Raw genomic sequence first — 14,926 nt, 5'->3', positions numbered from 1 at the left:
CCTCCCTCTCATGAGCAAAAATGGCAAAAACAAGTGCCACCATTATTTGTTACTCTATATGCCCACCTTTCTTTATCTGTACCTCCCAATCACTTACTAGCAACAGCTGATTGAATCACCCCTTTCATCACTCGGTTAAGTCTCTCCAGCATACCATTACCACTCGCTTGTTTAGTGAGAGTGTTTTGTGTTAACTCCAATCCTCTCAAAGTACTCCGTAGATACCCTAGAAAACAATTGTACTCCATTGTCCCTTAAACTGGTAGCTGGGATGCCTTACGAAACAAAAACCCTGCCCATGAAACTTATAACTGTTTTAGTATCTGCTTTCTTCACAATGTCCACACCAGCCATTTTGTGAAGAGATCCATAAGTACAATAACATACCTGTTGTCCAAGAAAATCAATGGCTACAGATTCCCAAGGATGTTCAGAAATACAACCATCGCTCATGGGTGGTTTTAAAGTGTGAAGAGATTTGTCAGCAAAAGAACACTTGCAGCATTCCCTAACCAACTTTCTTGCTGCAAAACATGCAACCCAACCTGGGAAATTGGCCCATCACCTCTCAATATCCTATCATATTTTCCACAGAGAGCTCAGACTTAACTCCGCAGAATGGTCTTAACTCAGAACGGAGGTTTCCTTTTTTGACTATGTGTCATAAATCAATCTGGACACCTTCCTTCCCATACTCAAATCCATTCTTCTTCCTTAATTGCTGGTGTACCACAATCATGCAGTAATGCCTCTTGGAAACTGTTCCAGACATCATCTCACATTTTTAGGTCTCGCTGGTGTTAGCAGCGCAAAGCGCTGCTCCAGCGAAAAAGACCTATTGTTGTGGGTTTGCCGGGAATGGGGCACAGGGGGTGGTTACGCGCTTCACCTCGGCGATTTCATCTCGAGGACGCGCTTCTGCAGTCGGGCCTGCATCACGTGTGCAGACTCTCCAGGGCGCTGCAGATCTGTTTTTGCGATCGCGCCTAATGACTTCCGTGTCTCGTTTTTTTTTTGCAGGCAAGTGGCACGTGCTTGACTCTCCAGGGTGCTGCAGATCTGCGCTGCAGATCTGTTGTTGTGATCGCGCCTAATGACTTCCGTGCCTCGCATTTTTTTAGGCAAGTTACACGCGCTTGACTCTCCAGGGCACTGCAGATCTGTTGTGATCGCGCCTAATGACTTCCGCGTCTCTAATTATTTTAGGCAAGTGGCACGCGCTTCTGCTGGCCGTGTGCAGACTCCTGTGCGCTTCAGTTCAGATGTTGTTAACTAATGTGCTTGGTGATTTTTATTTAACCACGGTGTTAAAAGTCGCAAAGGTACGTTAAAAGCCGCCTCACTGGGACTATGGTTGCTTTTAAATTCCAAAGTATTACCAAGTCTCAAACTTCGTAACCCTTCTTGTCGCTGACACCATTACGGTTAACAGAACGGCTTACAATATATCATTCCTTCGATAGCTCTCATGTTATGGAATTGATTAAAATCAGCAAGTTATGTAAAAAGCCACCTCACTGCCGCTTCTGCTGGACCTGTGCGCACACTCCTGTGCGCTTCCGTTCAGCAGTTGTGAACTAATGTTTTATTTAACCACGGTGGGCTCTCATGTTATGGAATTATTTAAAATCAACAAGTTATGTAAAAAGCCGCCTCAATGCCGCTTCTGCTGGCCCTGTGCACACTCTCCTGTGCGCTTCCGTTCAGCTGTTGTGAACTTTTTAGGTCTCGCCGGTGTTAGCAGCGCATAGCGCTGCTCCAGCGAAAGACCTATTGTTGTGGGTTTCCTAGGAATGGCGGAGAGGGGGTGGATACGCGCATAACATCGGCGATTTCACCTCGAGGACGTGCTTCAGCTGGCTGGCTCGCATCATGTGTTCAGACTCTCCTGGGCGCTGCAGCTCTGGTGTTGTGAACGTGCCTAATGACCGCTCCTAATGACTTCCGTCTATCAGTCTAGCCGTCAATGTGCCCCGCCGTCCCCACTCACCGGGTCTCTCATACTCCTCTCGTCCTGTCCCGCGGTAGTGGCGCTGCACGGGATTCGTAGACTGCTAGCTCCCTTCCCTTCACAGGTAGGCTCCCGTCCACTTCCTGTCTGTGCTGGTGACCCCGCCCTCAAGCAGGCAGTCCCGGGGAGTCCAGCCTGGCTTCCTGTGTCTCGCCCGTGCAGAGGGACCGGAAACACTCAATCCAAGAAAGGTACGTTGCTTGTTGTGGTCGGCATTTGCTTGCAGCGTTTCTCAGTAGTGTCTACCAACTTTGCTTGATGCGCTCGAAGCTTTCAATTAGCTAGATAAGAATATTTACATTTTAAAGAGCTGCGAATGTTGCTGTATACAAGGAGGCGCAATAGGCCAAGAATCACACAAGCTGATGAAGTGGGGAGCCGGGATCCCAACCTAGGTTTCTTCTTCGAGAGACACACTTTCTGCTCTGCCCCAGCTCACCTCCGTCTGAAGTTCCAACGCTCACTCTGACCTGAATGGCAAATTTATTTACTCTTATAGCCTTAGACAAATGTTACCATTTATAGACTGTTTTAGGAGGAAAAAAGATTGCCTCAGCTGTGCGAAATCCTGTCTTCCTTGGATCCACCTGTTGGGCAGACTTCACTGCAGGATGATACACCCTGGATACACCCTGTTTAGTGGCCTCTTTATGCCTGGTGAGACCACCGCCTTTATCCTCTGGGACTCTCTCCCAGCCTCTCATGGCCCTTCCTGTGAGATTCAAGCAGACCTCTTCTCTGAGGTATTGAGCCCCTCACACCCCATTGGGCCCCTGCATTCGGGCGCTAAGCCTTGAAGCACCCTCTCTGGGGCTTTGCCTTTGTGGCGCTCAGTCCGATGCCCGCAGCCCTCATTCTAGGCCCTGCCTGTACAGTGCAGCTCGCCAAGATCCCCTCCGGGCTCTTTGCCTGAGGGAAGCCAAACCACTGTCCCTCCATCGAGGACCCCCATGGGGTGCGCATCCACCCATTCCTATTTGTACTGCAGAGTGCAGAGCCACTGCCCCTTCCTCTTGGCCTGGCCTGTGGGGCTTATAGCGTGATGTCTCGGCCTGTAGAGGGCACCTGTGCATGAACCACCCTCACTGGGCCCCGTCTGTGGAATGCAGGGGTAATGTCCTTCCATCGATGCCCCCCATGGGGTGCGCATCCCCCCAACCCTTTCCCATTTGTACTGCAGAGCCAGAGTGCAGAACAACTTGCCCTTCCTCGTGGCCTGGCCTGTGGGGCTTATAGCGAGATTTCTCTGGCTGTAGAAGGCAGGACTCCATTAACACCCTTCCTGCTCCCACACCTGTGGAATGCAAGGGGTAATGTCCCTCGATCCGTACCAGTTCCCGCTCCCTCACACCCTGACACTTTCAGCTTCTGCTATGCCTTTCCCCTTCGGCTTGAGGGTCCTGCGGGTGGGTGCGCTGCACGATGGGACTTGGGAGCCCCCTCCCCGCATATGCTCCCAAGTACTGAGTGCTTTAACGCCAATTGGGGGCGGCTGCCACACAGCCCCATTGAGCGCCGCCGGCCCCTGAATGCATCTGCCTAGAAATGAACATGAGGCGGGGAGTGGGTGAATGGCCAGGAGAGGGGGCTTTCCCGGAGGAAGGGGTGGGGAGCTATGATTTTATGGAGCGCTCCGAAGCAGCGCCTTTCAGATTTATGTGCACTTCAACAACCGCAAGATCTGAGGAATCCCTTCGAGGGGGCTTCAGAGGGACCTTCTCAAAGCGGGCTTGGGCTGATCTCTGGAGGGGCTTGGCATCAATAGTAACGTTTCCAAATTACCATCATGACTCTGGGCAATAGCTTGCTAAATCTTCCTGACGGCCCCCAGCGCCTAGAGACCCTTACGGGTGATTGTGCCGCTTTACAAATGTGGATTATCATGTCATATGCTGGGATTCCCATATAACTGTAATTACTAATCAAATGCCGGCTTAATATCCCACCCGCATTCTGTTAGCCCCGCACAGCTGGTCAGGGGGCGTCCTCCCCAGAGGGGTCTGGGCTGCTGCTGCCCTCACACTGCACTACAGCTAGTGCATACTTGCCGGGGTCTGCAGGAAAACGCACAGCTGGTACAGCGCCTCTCAAGAGACAACCGCGTGAGAGCTATGCAAATGTTTATAAGTGTTAATGCGGTGGCACTGGTGCCTCTCTGGTGCCTATTAGACTCGCAAGTTCTTGGGGGGGGAAACAATTTTGTGTTTGTAATCATTTTGGTGCATTTAAGACAGAGCTGCACGAAACTTCATATTAAAAAGGATGCCCTGCCACGGTCTAAGGTTGCTCTGTGCCACCATGGCTCACTGCTTTTCTCTGCCCGGCCACAGGCTCTGGTGACTTGAGAAATCCATGGCTCACAGGGCTCAGGTGGCTTACTGACACTGTGGAACTGTTCCTTCTATGTTGTCTCAGGGATACCCGTCTGTCGGAATCTAGCCTTCCCCTAACACTGCTAGCATTGGGATGCTGTGGCTCACAGTACTCTGCGCCGCCACAGGCGGGGACTCAATAGAGTCAAATCTGTAGTTGCACAGTTCATTAAAACAAGCATTTGCAATGCAATAAGTCTTGCATTTGCGAGAGTTTGAGCTATTGGCATTATAAATGGCAATGCCTTTTATTAAAAGCGTTTGAAAACCTGTAAGCTGTGCGTAAACAAGCACTTTGTAATTGTAGTCCTTGCTTATGAGAAGCAAAGCAGGCAGTCTCTTTTACTGACAGCCTTGCTTCTTGTAAGCAAGGACTATACGTACAAAGTGCATGTTTATGCATGGCTTGTAGGTTTTCAAAACAAAAGAATAAAAGGCATTGTCATTTACAATGCCAATAGCTCCAACTATTGCAAATGCGAGACCTATTGCATTGCAAATGCATGTTCCAATAAAGGAGGCAATACGAGATAAACACTCGGCTACCGCATTGTCTCCTTGTAGGCACATATACAATCCTGCATGCGCGTTGATAGTCTCATAATTCTTGCAGACGAATTAACAGTTCCTTGAGTTGGTAGCAGTATTACCAATGGTTTGTAATCACATTGAATGGTCAAAGGCTTGCCCCATGTAAAGGCTCCACCTGCGCCCATACACAAGCCAAAGCCCCCTTTTCGAGTATTTGTCTTCCGCTGGTGATAGTTCTGAAAGCAACCAAAATCCTTTTCCTTCCCTGTAATATTCTTTTGTGTCAGCACTGCCGACCAAACCTTTATTACTGGTGTCCATAGTGTTGTTACTGTCACTGTCCAATTCTGGGTCCAAACTGCCTGAGGCAGTCACATTTGCAATGTCAAACTTTATTCTTTAGCAATTGTCTGATGTAGGTTTTTTTCTGTTAACTTGGGAATACATTTTGCACAATACTCATCCATCCTTAAAATGATATAACCTCATTATTAGGCACAGACGATCTATCAATTACACTAAACCATGATGGTTTAGGTTTCACCCCTTCCTGATTACATGCCATAAATATGTTATGGTTTTTTCAACTAATTTGCACTTTGAAAATTCAACAGTTAAGGCATTTTTTCCAAAACTCTCCAAAACGTTTTGTAACTTGACAACATAGATGTTCTTATTTTCTCCAAAAACTAAGATATCATCTTGGAAAAATATTACTCCTTGTTCTTTACCAAACAAGCTATGCATCAGTCTTTGGAATACGGCCGCTGCTGATGCCAAGCTGAAAGGAATTCTTTTGAATTGGAAACGCCCAAAAGGTGTTATAAATGCAGTAAATCTCCTGGCGTCAGATGTCGATGAAATTTGGTGGAACGTAGGTGATTGATCTTTAGTGGAGAACCATTTTGCACCCTTGAGAGACATCCCCATTTCATTAATTTTAGGTAAGGGAAAACCATCTATCACAATGTTGTTGTTCATAAATGGATCTTTCCACTGCCACGCCTTGTCAAAACTAAAGGAGAAATCCACTCCGAGGATTTAACAGGTTAGATTACATAGGATGCAACCAGTTTTTCCAACTCCTTAGATACCTCCTCCCTTACCACAATTGGAATACTCCTTACCGTGGGAACTTTAGGGAGTGCATTGTCCTAAGGATAATTCTATGTTCAATTCCTCTCAGATATACAAGGGTCTTACTGAAAACACTTGGGAATATTTCCAGCAAAGCTGCTCCAATGGAAACACTCTCATTTACAACTAATACTTTTTTAGGTCTTGTGTGGCGTACTGCGCACATGCGCAGTCGAGCTCGCAAGATTTTATGTTTTAGGGTGAATTTCTCTAGTGAGGGTTAAGCCCCGCCCCTCTTGATGAAAAATTACAACCATCAAAACAAAATCCACTCTGTGGTTTTTAGCTGACTTGGCTAGTTTGAAATCACTGGCTCTGAATGATTTATGTGCACTGTGCATGATGTATGATGAACACACAGAGCATCAGCAGAATCATTTACATTAAACCTCTATATATTCAAACGTATTCATTTAAATTATTTGAGGCAGTTATAGATATGGATCTATCCATAAGTAGGAACTTTTTAGGCCTCGCATAGGCAGCGCTTGTGCTGTGTCTTTGAAACTTGCTGTATTTATGATATGTAAAAAGCAACAGTGTCTCAACAGGTAATATTAAAAGACCGTTTTCGAAAGCATGAACAAAAGTTGCAATCGGAGGAGACTAGGAGAAAGTTATGGCAAGAAATGCAAAAAGTGGTCTGTATTTAAACAGAAGTAACGTGAAAGACAATAATGATGGCAGTCTATTACATTGAATGTACATGTAACCTGTACAAACTTGTTCACATTTTTGCTCGTGAAAAACAAGATGAACGGAGCAAGTGACAAGTGAAAAATACAATGAGTCCCTTTTCCAATTTGTCGCAGTTGTCTTTACTTTGCAGTTTTCTTTTTAGCTTCCAACTGATATGCCTCAAAGTTTGTAACTTTCAGGGGAAAGGGTCCGTAATTTCCTGGGTGGCTTTACCATATCAGTAAGGAGCCATCTTTTTAAGCACTTTTGACATCACAGGAGATAGGAAGGTGCTATAAAAAAACACAATGCACTATCACTAAAAGTGCCTCTTTGTCTCGGAGATGATATTTCCAGCTACTGCCCCTCGGGCATGGCCGAACCCATCCTTGTTTACCTCGGGTTAGTTTTTTGCTGGGCCTTAATCATAGGGGAGGGTCTTTGACAGGCTCTTAGTGCACTCTGCTGAGGTGACAATGTTTATCTTGGGTGATGAAACTCATTGTACAGGTTGTTTAAGGGGGGGGGGGGGGGGAGAGCTCACTTGCTTTGAAGGAAGTGGTTCCTATGAACATGGCGTTCTACTATATCCTGTCTACCATGAACACCTCATTTATAAATAAATAAAACGTCCTCTCAAATAGATATTGTGTCCAGCACAATCCTTGTATCCGTTTGTTTCCCAGGTTGTGGGCTGAAAGTGGAAAAAGTTCCAACAGTAGCAGGTGACAGTAGGGCATTGTTTCTAACTCTCAAAACATCACTGGAAATTGTATTGCATTGCATGGTTGCAAAAGGTGCCACATGAGCCGGTCACATCTGTTCCTTTTCCCCACCCCTTCATGTGTGGGACTACCAAGTCCTTTTGCCTCATTGGAGGGATTTGTCTTCAAAAATTGAGACTTCGCCCCTCCTGTGATTTCCTTAAGCTTAAAACCTGCAGCAGCTACAGGAAGCAGATGTCTGTGACACTCTTAAATGCTGTCTCTTGTTTCTGGACTTGGTGTATAAAAAGTTGTCTGGGGACTTGTGCATGTGTAACTTCTCAAATACACAAGAGAGCCAAAATCTAAGCTTACACTTAACTTGATAAAGAAGAAGTTGAAGGCTTTCTTGAAGCCGTTGTACTCCACAAGCTGTTCTGATAACATTACAGGTGAGGAGGAGTCTTCCTCTCACAAAGTGGCTATTCAGTAACAGGTAAGCAGTCCTTGCCGTCTGCCCACAGAACCCTTAGGCACATCACCAATGATCAGTATTGGTGCTACTACATGGCTTAGATACTGGTGGCCTAGATTTGAGGAGTTCAGAACCCTTGGTTTCAACTCAAGCTGCTTTGTGGTCCTGCCATTTTGACACCAACAGCTTCTTCGTTCCATTCCTGGCTCCACCAAAGTAGGTTCTGGTGATGGATCTCATTCTCAGAACTGCCCCAAAAATATCCAATAAAAAATTGAACCAGGAATTTTGCTCAAATGCATCATCATTTTGGATCTGTTTCACCATTTGAGAATTACATTTTCGAGGAATGAAGACCGGGAGGAAAATGCTTTGCTGTCCTAGTTTGCATCCCAACAACTGCCTTCTATGTGATCTTTTGACACCTTGCTGACAGTTAAGATTTTGGGACAAAGGCCCCATTTCTGCACAGAAAGTGATTTTCCTGAAGTTAAGAGGGCAGCACTGAAGATTGCTATGTTCAGTTACTCAAGGTGACACTCTTTACATAGATCACGGAAGACCAGCAAAGCACTTGCATTTTTTGCCCTTCTGCTCTACAATACTTTATATCAAGCAGGTTTGAGAGAATCTGCAGGGTACTCTAGATTATATAGATAAGAATTCTGAAACTGCTAAACAGGCTTCCTTGTACCTGTTTTTCTTTATGCTTTGCTGTCTCTATAAATTTTGGTTGTCCAGGAATCATTTGTGAAAATAAGTATTTTACATCCCAATCCCCAATTGTTAGCGAGATCAAACAAATTGAATGGCTTTAGGTGAAACGTTTTTGCCTCAGGCAGCCTAGATCTTGGAGTCATGGAAACTGTTCATTGGCTTGTTATCCCCTCTTTCTATTAGAAATGACACCTTTGCAGGTCCCAGCATCTTTTTCTTGTTTTTCCATTGTTTCCATTTTCTCTGCCCACTGTGTCCTAAGCTTCTCTGAGGGCACGGAACAGATACCACCAACTCCTCTGGTCACTTCCACTGCCATTCTGGAATTTTTTTCTCCATTTAATGACACTGCTGGAAATTATTCTGGACCCAATTTAGCAGGAGCAGTGCAGTCAATCTGAAAGAACAATATCAACTCGTGCTTTTTCCTTTGCTAATGTTCACACTTGTCTAGCCCTTCAGGCTAACCTCTATGCATATCAACCCTAAAGTATTTTTGCAGTTTTCAGAAACTGTTAAAAACGAATACCTTGAATCATTAATAATGATTTCATGTGTGCTGTTGTCATGCCATGAGACACTGCCAGACAGACAGACTTCAGGCACATTTTGACCTTGTCTGTCTCTACATCCTGTTGTTCGTTCTTTTTATTTCTCCTATTGGAACTGATTGCATAAAGAAATAATACAGTTTTGCCCTGCAGACTGGCTGCAGATATACCAAGAAACCACTGAATTTGGTTGCACATAAGATCAATGTTACCCAGTTTGTTCCGTCCGTGCCTACTCTTAGCCATACAAAATAGCTTCCAGTACAAAGCTGGTAGGAGGTGATTGTGTGACAGTTGTTTACCTGTTTCACAAGTGTGTTGTCTACTAAAATCAACATAAATAATTAAAATATTAAAATTGGTTTATTTTTCCCATCAGAGATTGCCATCAGTCCCAACAATCACGAAGTTCACATCTATAAGAAGAGTGCAAACCAGTGGGTGAAGGCTCATGAGCTAAAGGAACATAATGGCCACATTACAGGTAATTAACCATTGAAGCTACTTTGCAGGATCAGAAGTTGCATTTATGGAAGGCCAGCACTTTAAGGAGTTATTTATAAATGTGTCTCACTGTGGCTGTTCATTAAGATTACTTTCAAAGAGATCTGATTTAGTGAAATGTTTTTGGAGGCAAAAGTGCTGTTTTGCAAATCAAGTGTTTTTGGGTGGAGAATAGTGTCACTTTAGACCAGTTGGGAGAAAATTGAACCCACAGCAAATGTTATATCCATATTGACTATTGCTTTTTAGAGTTAATTTGTCCTAATGAAATGGAATACTGGTTTTCTGCCTTTTTCAGGGATTGACTGGGCCCCCAAAAGTGATAGAATTGTGACATGTGGATCAGACCGGAACGCCTATGTCTGGAGTCAAAAAGATGGCATGTGGAAGCCGACTTTGGTGATCCTCAGAATAAACCGTGCTGCTACCTTTGTGAAATGGTCACCTCTGGAAAACAAGTTTGCTGTTGGCAGTGGGGCCAGACTTATATCTGTGTGCTACTTTGAGTCAGAAAATGATTGGTGAGTTTTTGATTGTCTTGAGACTTGCTGTGACATTTAAACTGAATTATGTAGCCAGCAGAAAAAAAATGCAGGATAATTTGTTGTACTGAATCTTGTTTCCTTCTTGTTTTTTCTATAGTTTGGCTATGGTCTTATGCTAAACAATGTGGGTTTGTGGATCATGAATTTCTTATTGTTCAACATAAAAAATTACGCAAAGTATGCCACTTTAACTTGTTTTTTGGTCTCTCGTCTGGTCTCATGCATGGGAAGGAACTGGGAGTAGATAGGTGTTCATTGGCTCAATTTAAAATTCGATAAAACAGGGATGTTAATGGTTGGTGACATCTTGGCACTTACTGGGCCAGTGAGATGAGTTTCCATCTCTTTTCTGTCCGAATTTAGGACTTTTGTTTGATGCTGTTTTGTCTGTGGGGCCCTAAATTTCCATAGTGATATCCAGCTGCACTTTTCGTGTGTGTCGCTTGCGTAAAGTTCTCCTTGTCTGTATCGAAAACAGCAGCTGACTAACAATGTCTTCAATATTCAGATCCAGAGTGGACTATGCAAATTTAATTTTCATTAGGTTTGCTGAAATACACTTTAAAGAGCAGGGTTTTCGATTGAGTACCTCAGGAGCTGCTGGTACTTCTACAAAAACGTGTTACCAACTACCCAATGAGCAGCTCAACCTAGCAAATTAAAGCGGTTTGTTTGGTTGAAAATAGATAGCTTCCACAATTGAAAATCATGTATTTGATCATAAAATGTGTGTATTTTCAGAAATTATTAGTTGATGTTTGGAGACAAAAGATAATTAAAGATCACCATTTGTGCTGCTTTGGGTAGACTTATTACTCAGATTATTTCGTTGGTGCCTTTGGCATTGCATATTGAACTGTTAGGACATGTAGAGGTATTAAAAATTGATAAAACCTGTATTTGGTATTCTTGTTTGGAAGCTAGCGTGATTCATGGAGATCAACATTGCTGGTAATGCTGCATTGGTGGCCACTAATGTTCTCTAATGTGATCTGGTCACTACTGTAACACCGATATTATGTGTTAGTAGCTAAGGTTGGGTGTCGTTGAATATAAATAGATCTTTAGAAAAGGTTGGAGACCCGGTTTAGAGACTTTAGGTCATTCAGAATCATGCTTCTTGTTTGGTGAGGGGGCTCTTGGGTTTAGTCCATCTCACTCGCTATTAGCTACTTTGCATTGTTTGCTCGTATAAGGGAAATGATCTTGATAAAGCGCTGCATATTAGATCTTAACGCTACCTGATGTTTATTTCTTTTTGCTGATAGTGATTTTATGAACATCTTTTAACATTTCATAGTGTAATTTATCTGTACACTGGAGGAAAAGGCTGAGGTTGATTTGTCCAATCGGAATACCTTGACTAGGGGCACTAACTATTGTTTGTTTGCTTGAATGCTACGATCACTGACAGGGAACGAACGCAGAGACTGCGGGCCTGTTTATTTATCTTTGTCAAATGAGTTATGGGTTTGGGGACTACTAGCTATATTGTCTCAAAACGGTTGGCTATTAGAAACGGTTAATTGCACGTTCCCTTATTATGCACCATCAACCTAGGAGCAGGCCTGGTGGACAATTAGCTTTATCACTCTTCAAATATGGTGTTAACCATCGCAGAAGCCATGAGCATGAAGCAGTAACGCTTAATTGTATTTAACATAATATTCTATGCTTGTTAACGTTGCAAATTAATTTCTGTTTTCAGTTCATTGCTGTCTCTTCTCAAGCCATCTCCTTTTTTTTATCAGTAGCTATATTTAGCGTTCATTTTTTTTTCTTATGTCTTGCCTCTCACATTCATGCTGAGTACAGTTGTCCAATATTGATTGCTATTGACTTGCTTAGTAAAAGCTGGCATCTGTTCCAGCCGCTAGTTCTCTAATGAGCTGCGATGACAAACTGAGGCAGGCATGTGTAGTATTTCAATCCAGAGTATTTATAGATCACTGCGGCAAAAGGTTGTTGCAACATTATTTATAGAGACTGTGAATAGAGAACAGACTGTATTTGAGTTGAGCCTTGTGGGGAGAGGAAAACAACCATTGGTAAAGCCAATAATTGATTAAATGTGCCAATGCATGTTAACACCGGTAGTAGCCAATGATGATTAAATCTACTGCACACATACATTGTGCTTATCGTATAAAGACCAGCCCTGTTGATTTTGTCAATGCTTAAAAAAAGTAGCAATAAAAAATTGCTTTCTACATACAGTACATATAACCGACAATTGACAGGAAGTGAGGGCCTTCGTATACTTTCAGATAAAAATAGTCCATTCATTACGTTGGAAGCACTTCTTAGAAGGGGCAATGATGCAGCAAACATCCAATAGCGTGAGGTGAGAGAGCGTTACTCTTCTGGGTGGCACCAAAGCCCATGCTATGTATATTTTAAAATATTGGTAACAGTAGGTCTTGTATACCCAAAGGTCCACTGATTATGTAATACCACGGCGTGTTGGGAGGAGGTAATCCCAGGGTGCCACTCTCCCTTCTGCCCTCCTGGTTGTTTTGAGGCTGGTTTTAGGGGGACGATCGAGAGGGCTGGAAAATCTTATGCTGATGAGCCCCTCTCCTGCCAGGACCGCTTTTGAGCCCATACCTCGTAAAGACAGTTACTTATTGGCGAATGAGAACTGTTAAAAAAAGAATGTCTTGTATCCAGACCCATGTTTCAGATTAATTCAAGCATTCCTTCCATGATGTCTTTGTATTTATGTTAAAAATGGTGCAGCAGAGATCCAAATTATGTGATCTTGGAAGATATGTAAGCCTTTAGAGAGCCTGTGGGCATGTATCCTGGACGCACAAAGCAACATTATAAAGATCTGGGCCTTGCACGGGATTTAAAATGCCATCCAGATAAATAGGAATATCCCAAGATTCAGTGTGTTTAAAAGAGTAAGAGAACGCAGAGTGGACAGGGTCCGATTTCTCAAGCATAGGTGGGGCTGTAAAGTAAGAGCAGAAATATTACCAAAAAGTAAAGGGTGGGGTGTGTGAGTAAGCGGTCACTTTTCCGAATGTGCTACAGAGGTATGAGAAGACATAAGACAAAACAAGCACACAGAAGACCATGAAACTTGCATGAAGTGATCTAAAAACAAAATGGCCACAATCTTCAGTGTAAGAGTTCCTTAACGTACCAAATATACATTGATGTATATGAGTGATATACCAAGAGTTGGTGTTACCACTGAACTAAAAAAAAATAGACAAATGCAATTAGTTTTCTACTCTTAAGACCTAAATATAAACGTGTCCTGTCAATATAGCAGAAACCTGATAACACTTTAAGCAATATCTTTTAGACCTGGTCATTTTATTTGGGGAATAACTAAAGAAAAACATTGTTTCTGCCGGTAATTCCAACCGCTTTTTCCAGTAACAAAAAGCTGTAAAAAAACTTTTCAGGGTAGATGTATGGTAGTAACAGCATGACTTCTGTTATTACCACTGCATGTTCTCTAGTAGGAGCAATGTATTCATAATGATGCGGAGAAGAAACAATGTCCAGCAATAAATTTGTCTGACTTTTCCCCCCATTCTGCACTGTTAAAGCACCTTCATATTCAAGGCTTTATTGGTACAGCATTAAAAATGAGTATTAAAAACGTGTGCCAGTGATTATCACTGCACCAAAGTAGACCATTAGTCTCCCAGATAGGTTTTTAATATATTGCAATAAGACTGTCATACGTTTAACATGTTTCAGTTGATTTATAAATGTGATATGGGTTTACTGTAGTACCACATTGCGTAAAAACTGTGACTGTTCATACTAGGAAAAGCTTCTTGACTCTGTTCTGGCGGTGAATATTACAGACGATATTCCACTTCATGTGAAAAAATGCCTACATCAATACAATAATTTAATTCACCTCCTTGTGGGAGGCTTACAGTTTACCGACTCAACAAAGAGGGGCTGCATTTGAAATGTGCCAAAATGTTGACATGGAGTTGTTTGATCATATTTCTGCTGGACCAATAAGGATTTCATTCTGTTTCCCAAATGGGTATAAAACTCACCAATTTAGGGCAACCGATATGTTGAGGGATGAATACAGAGAGCAGCCCGGTCAGCTTCCTGGAGGACAATAAGCGTCTTGGGAATCTGTTTTTCTTGACGCCCTAACTTGATCTCTTTCAGATGGCTTCTAAAAACCCACTTGTGATATTCCCAATCATCTCTTTTCATCTTCCACATCCTTTTTAGTTTTTTCCTGAATATGCTTAGATGAGCAGTAGTAAAAGTGAAGGAAAAAACGTCAGTCAATGGTCGAAGTGCATGGGTGTAGTAACATTATTTAGGTTTTATTTGATGTATACAAAAATATCATATTTACAGGTAAGTGGATAAAAAGGGGTTCCCAGAAAACACACATCATGAGGTTCCAGAGATTTGGTGCTTTTGTTAAGAGTTGAGATTTGGTATTACCATTTTTTACAGTCTCTTTTGTAGCACAAGACATTTAGAAAAAACGTTTCCTTGCTGTACATTGGGAGTAACACCACCAAAAGTGGAAAGATTTGCCATCAGGTACCTTGAGGGCTGGCTTAAAGGCCTTTTGAGATGGTACAGTGAAGTTTGTATTAGAATGAAGGTGAATAACAGAAATAGAACGGTCAGCGGCCTTCAACACTCAGCGTATTGCACTTGATGTCAGAATGGGCCTGAATGGCACATTTCTAAGTG

At 43.1% G+C, this 14,926-nt stretch overlaps 1 protein-coding gene across 1 annotated transcript in view; it reads left to right on the top strand.

Moving 5' to 3' along the window:
* ARPC1A (actin related protein 2/3 complex subunit 1A) overlaps positions 1-14,926 on the top strand; it is a 133,029-nt gene that overhangs the window by 57,159 nt on the left and 60,944 nt on the right. The window contains exons 3-4 of the mRNA XM_086940650.1: positions 9,556-9,660; positions 9,979-10,201. Of these exons, the coding sequence (XP_086796776.1) occupies positions 9,556-9,660; positions 9,979-10,201 (328 nt within the window). The remainder of the gene's footprint in view (positions 1-9,555; positions 9,661-9,978; positions 10,202-14,926) is intronic.

Source organism: Lissotriton vulgaris, chromosome 10 (genome assembly GCF_964263255.1).
Source record: "Lissotriton vulgaris chromosome 10, aLisVul1.2, whole genome shotgun sequence".
In the NCBI taxonomy this organism is placed as follows: Eukaryota; Metazoa; Chordata; class Amphibia; order Caudata; family Salamandridae; genus Lissotriton; species Lissotriton vulgaris.
Note: the sequence above shows the minus strand (reverse complement) of the source record. Positions and strands in the feature narration are given on the sequence as shown.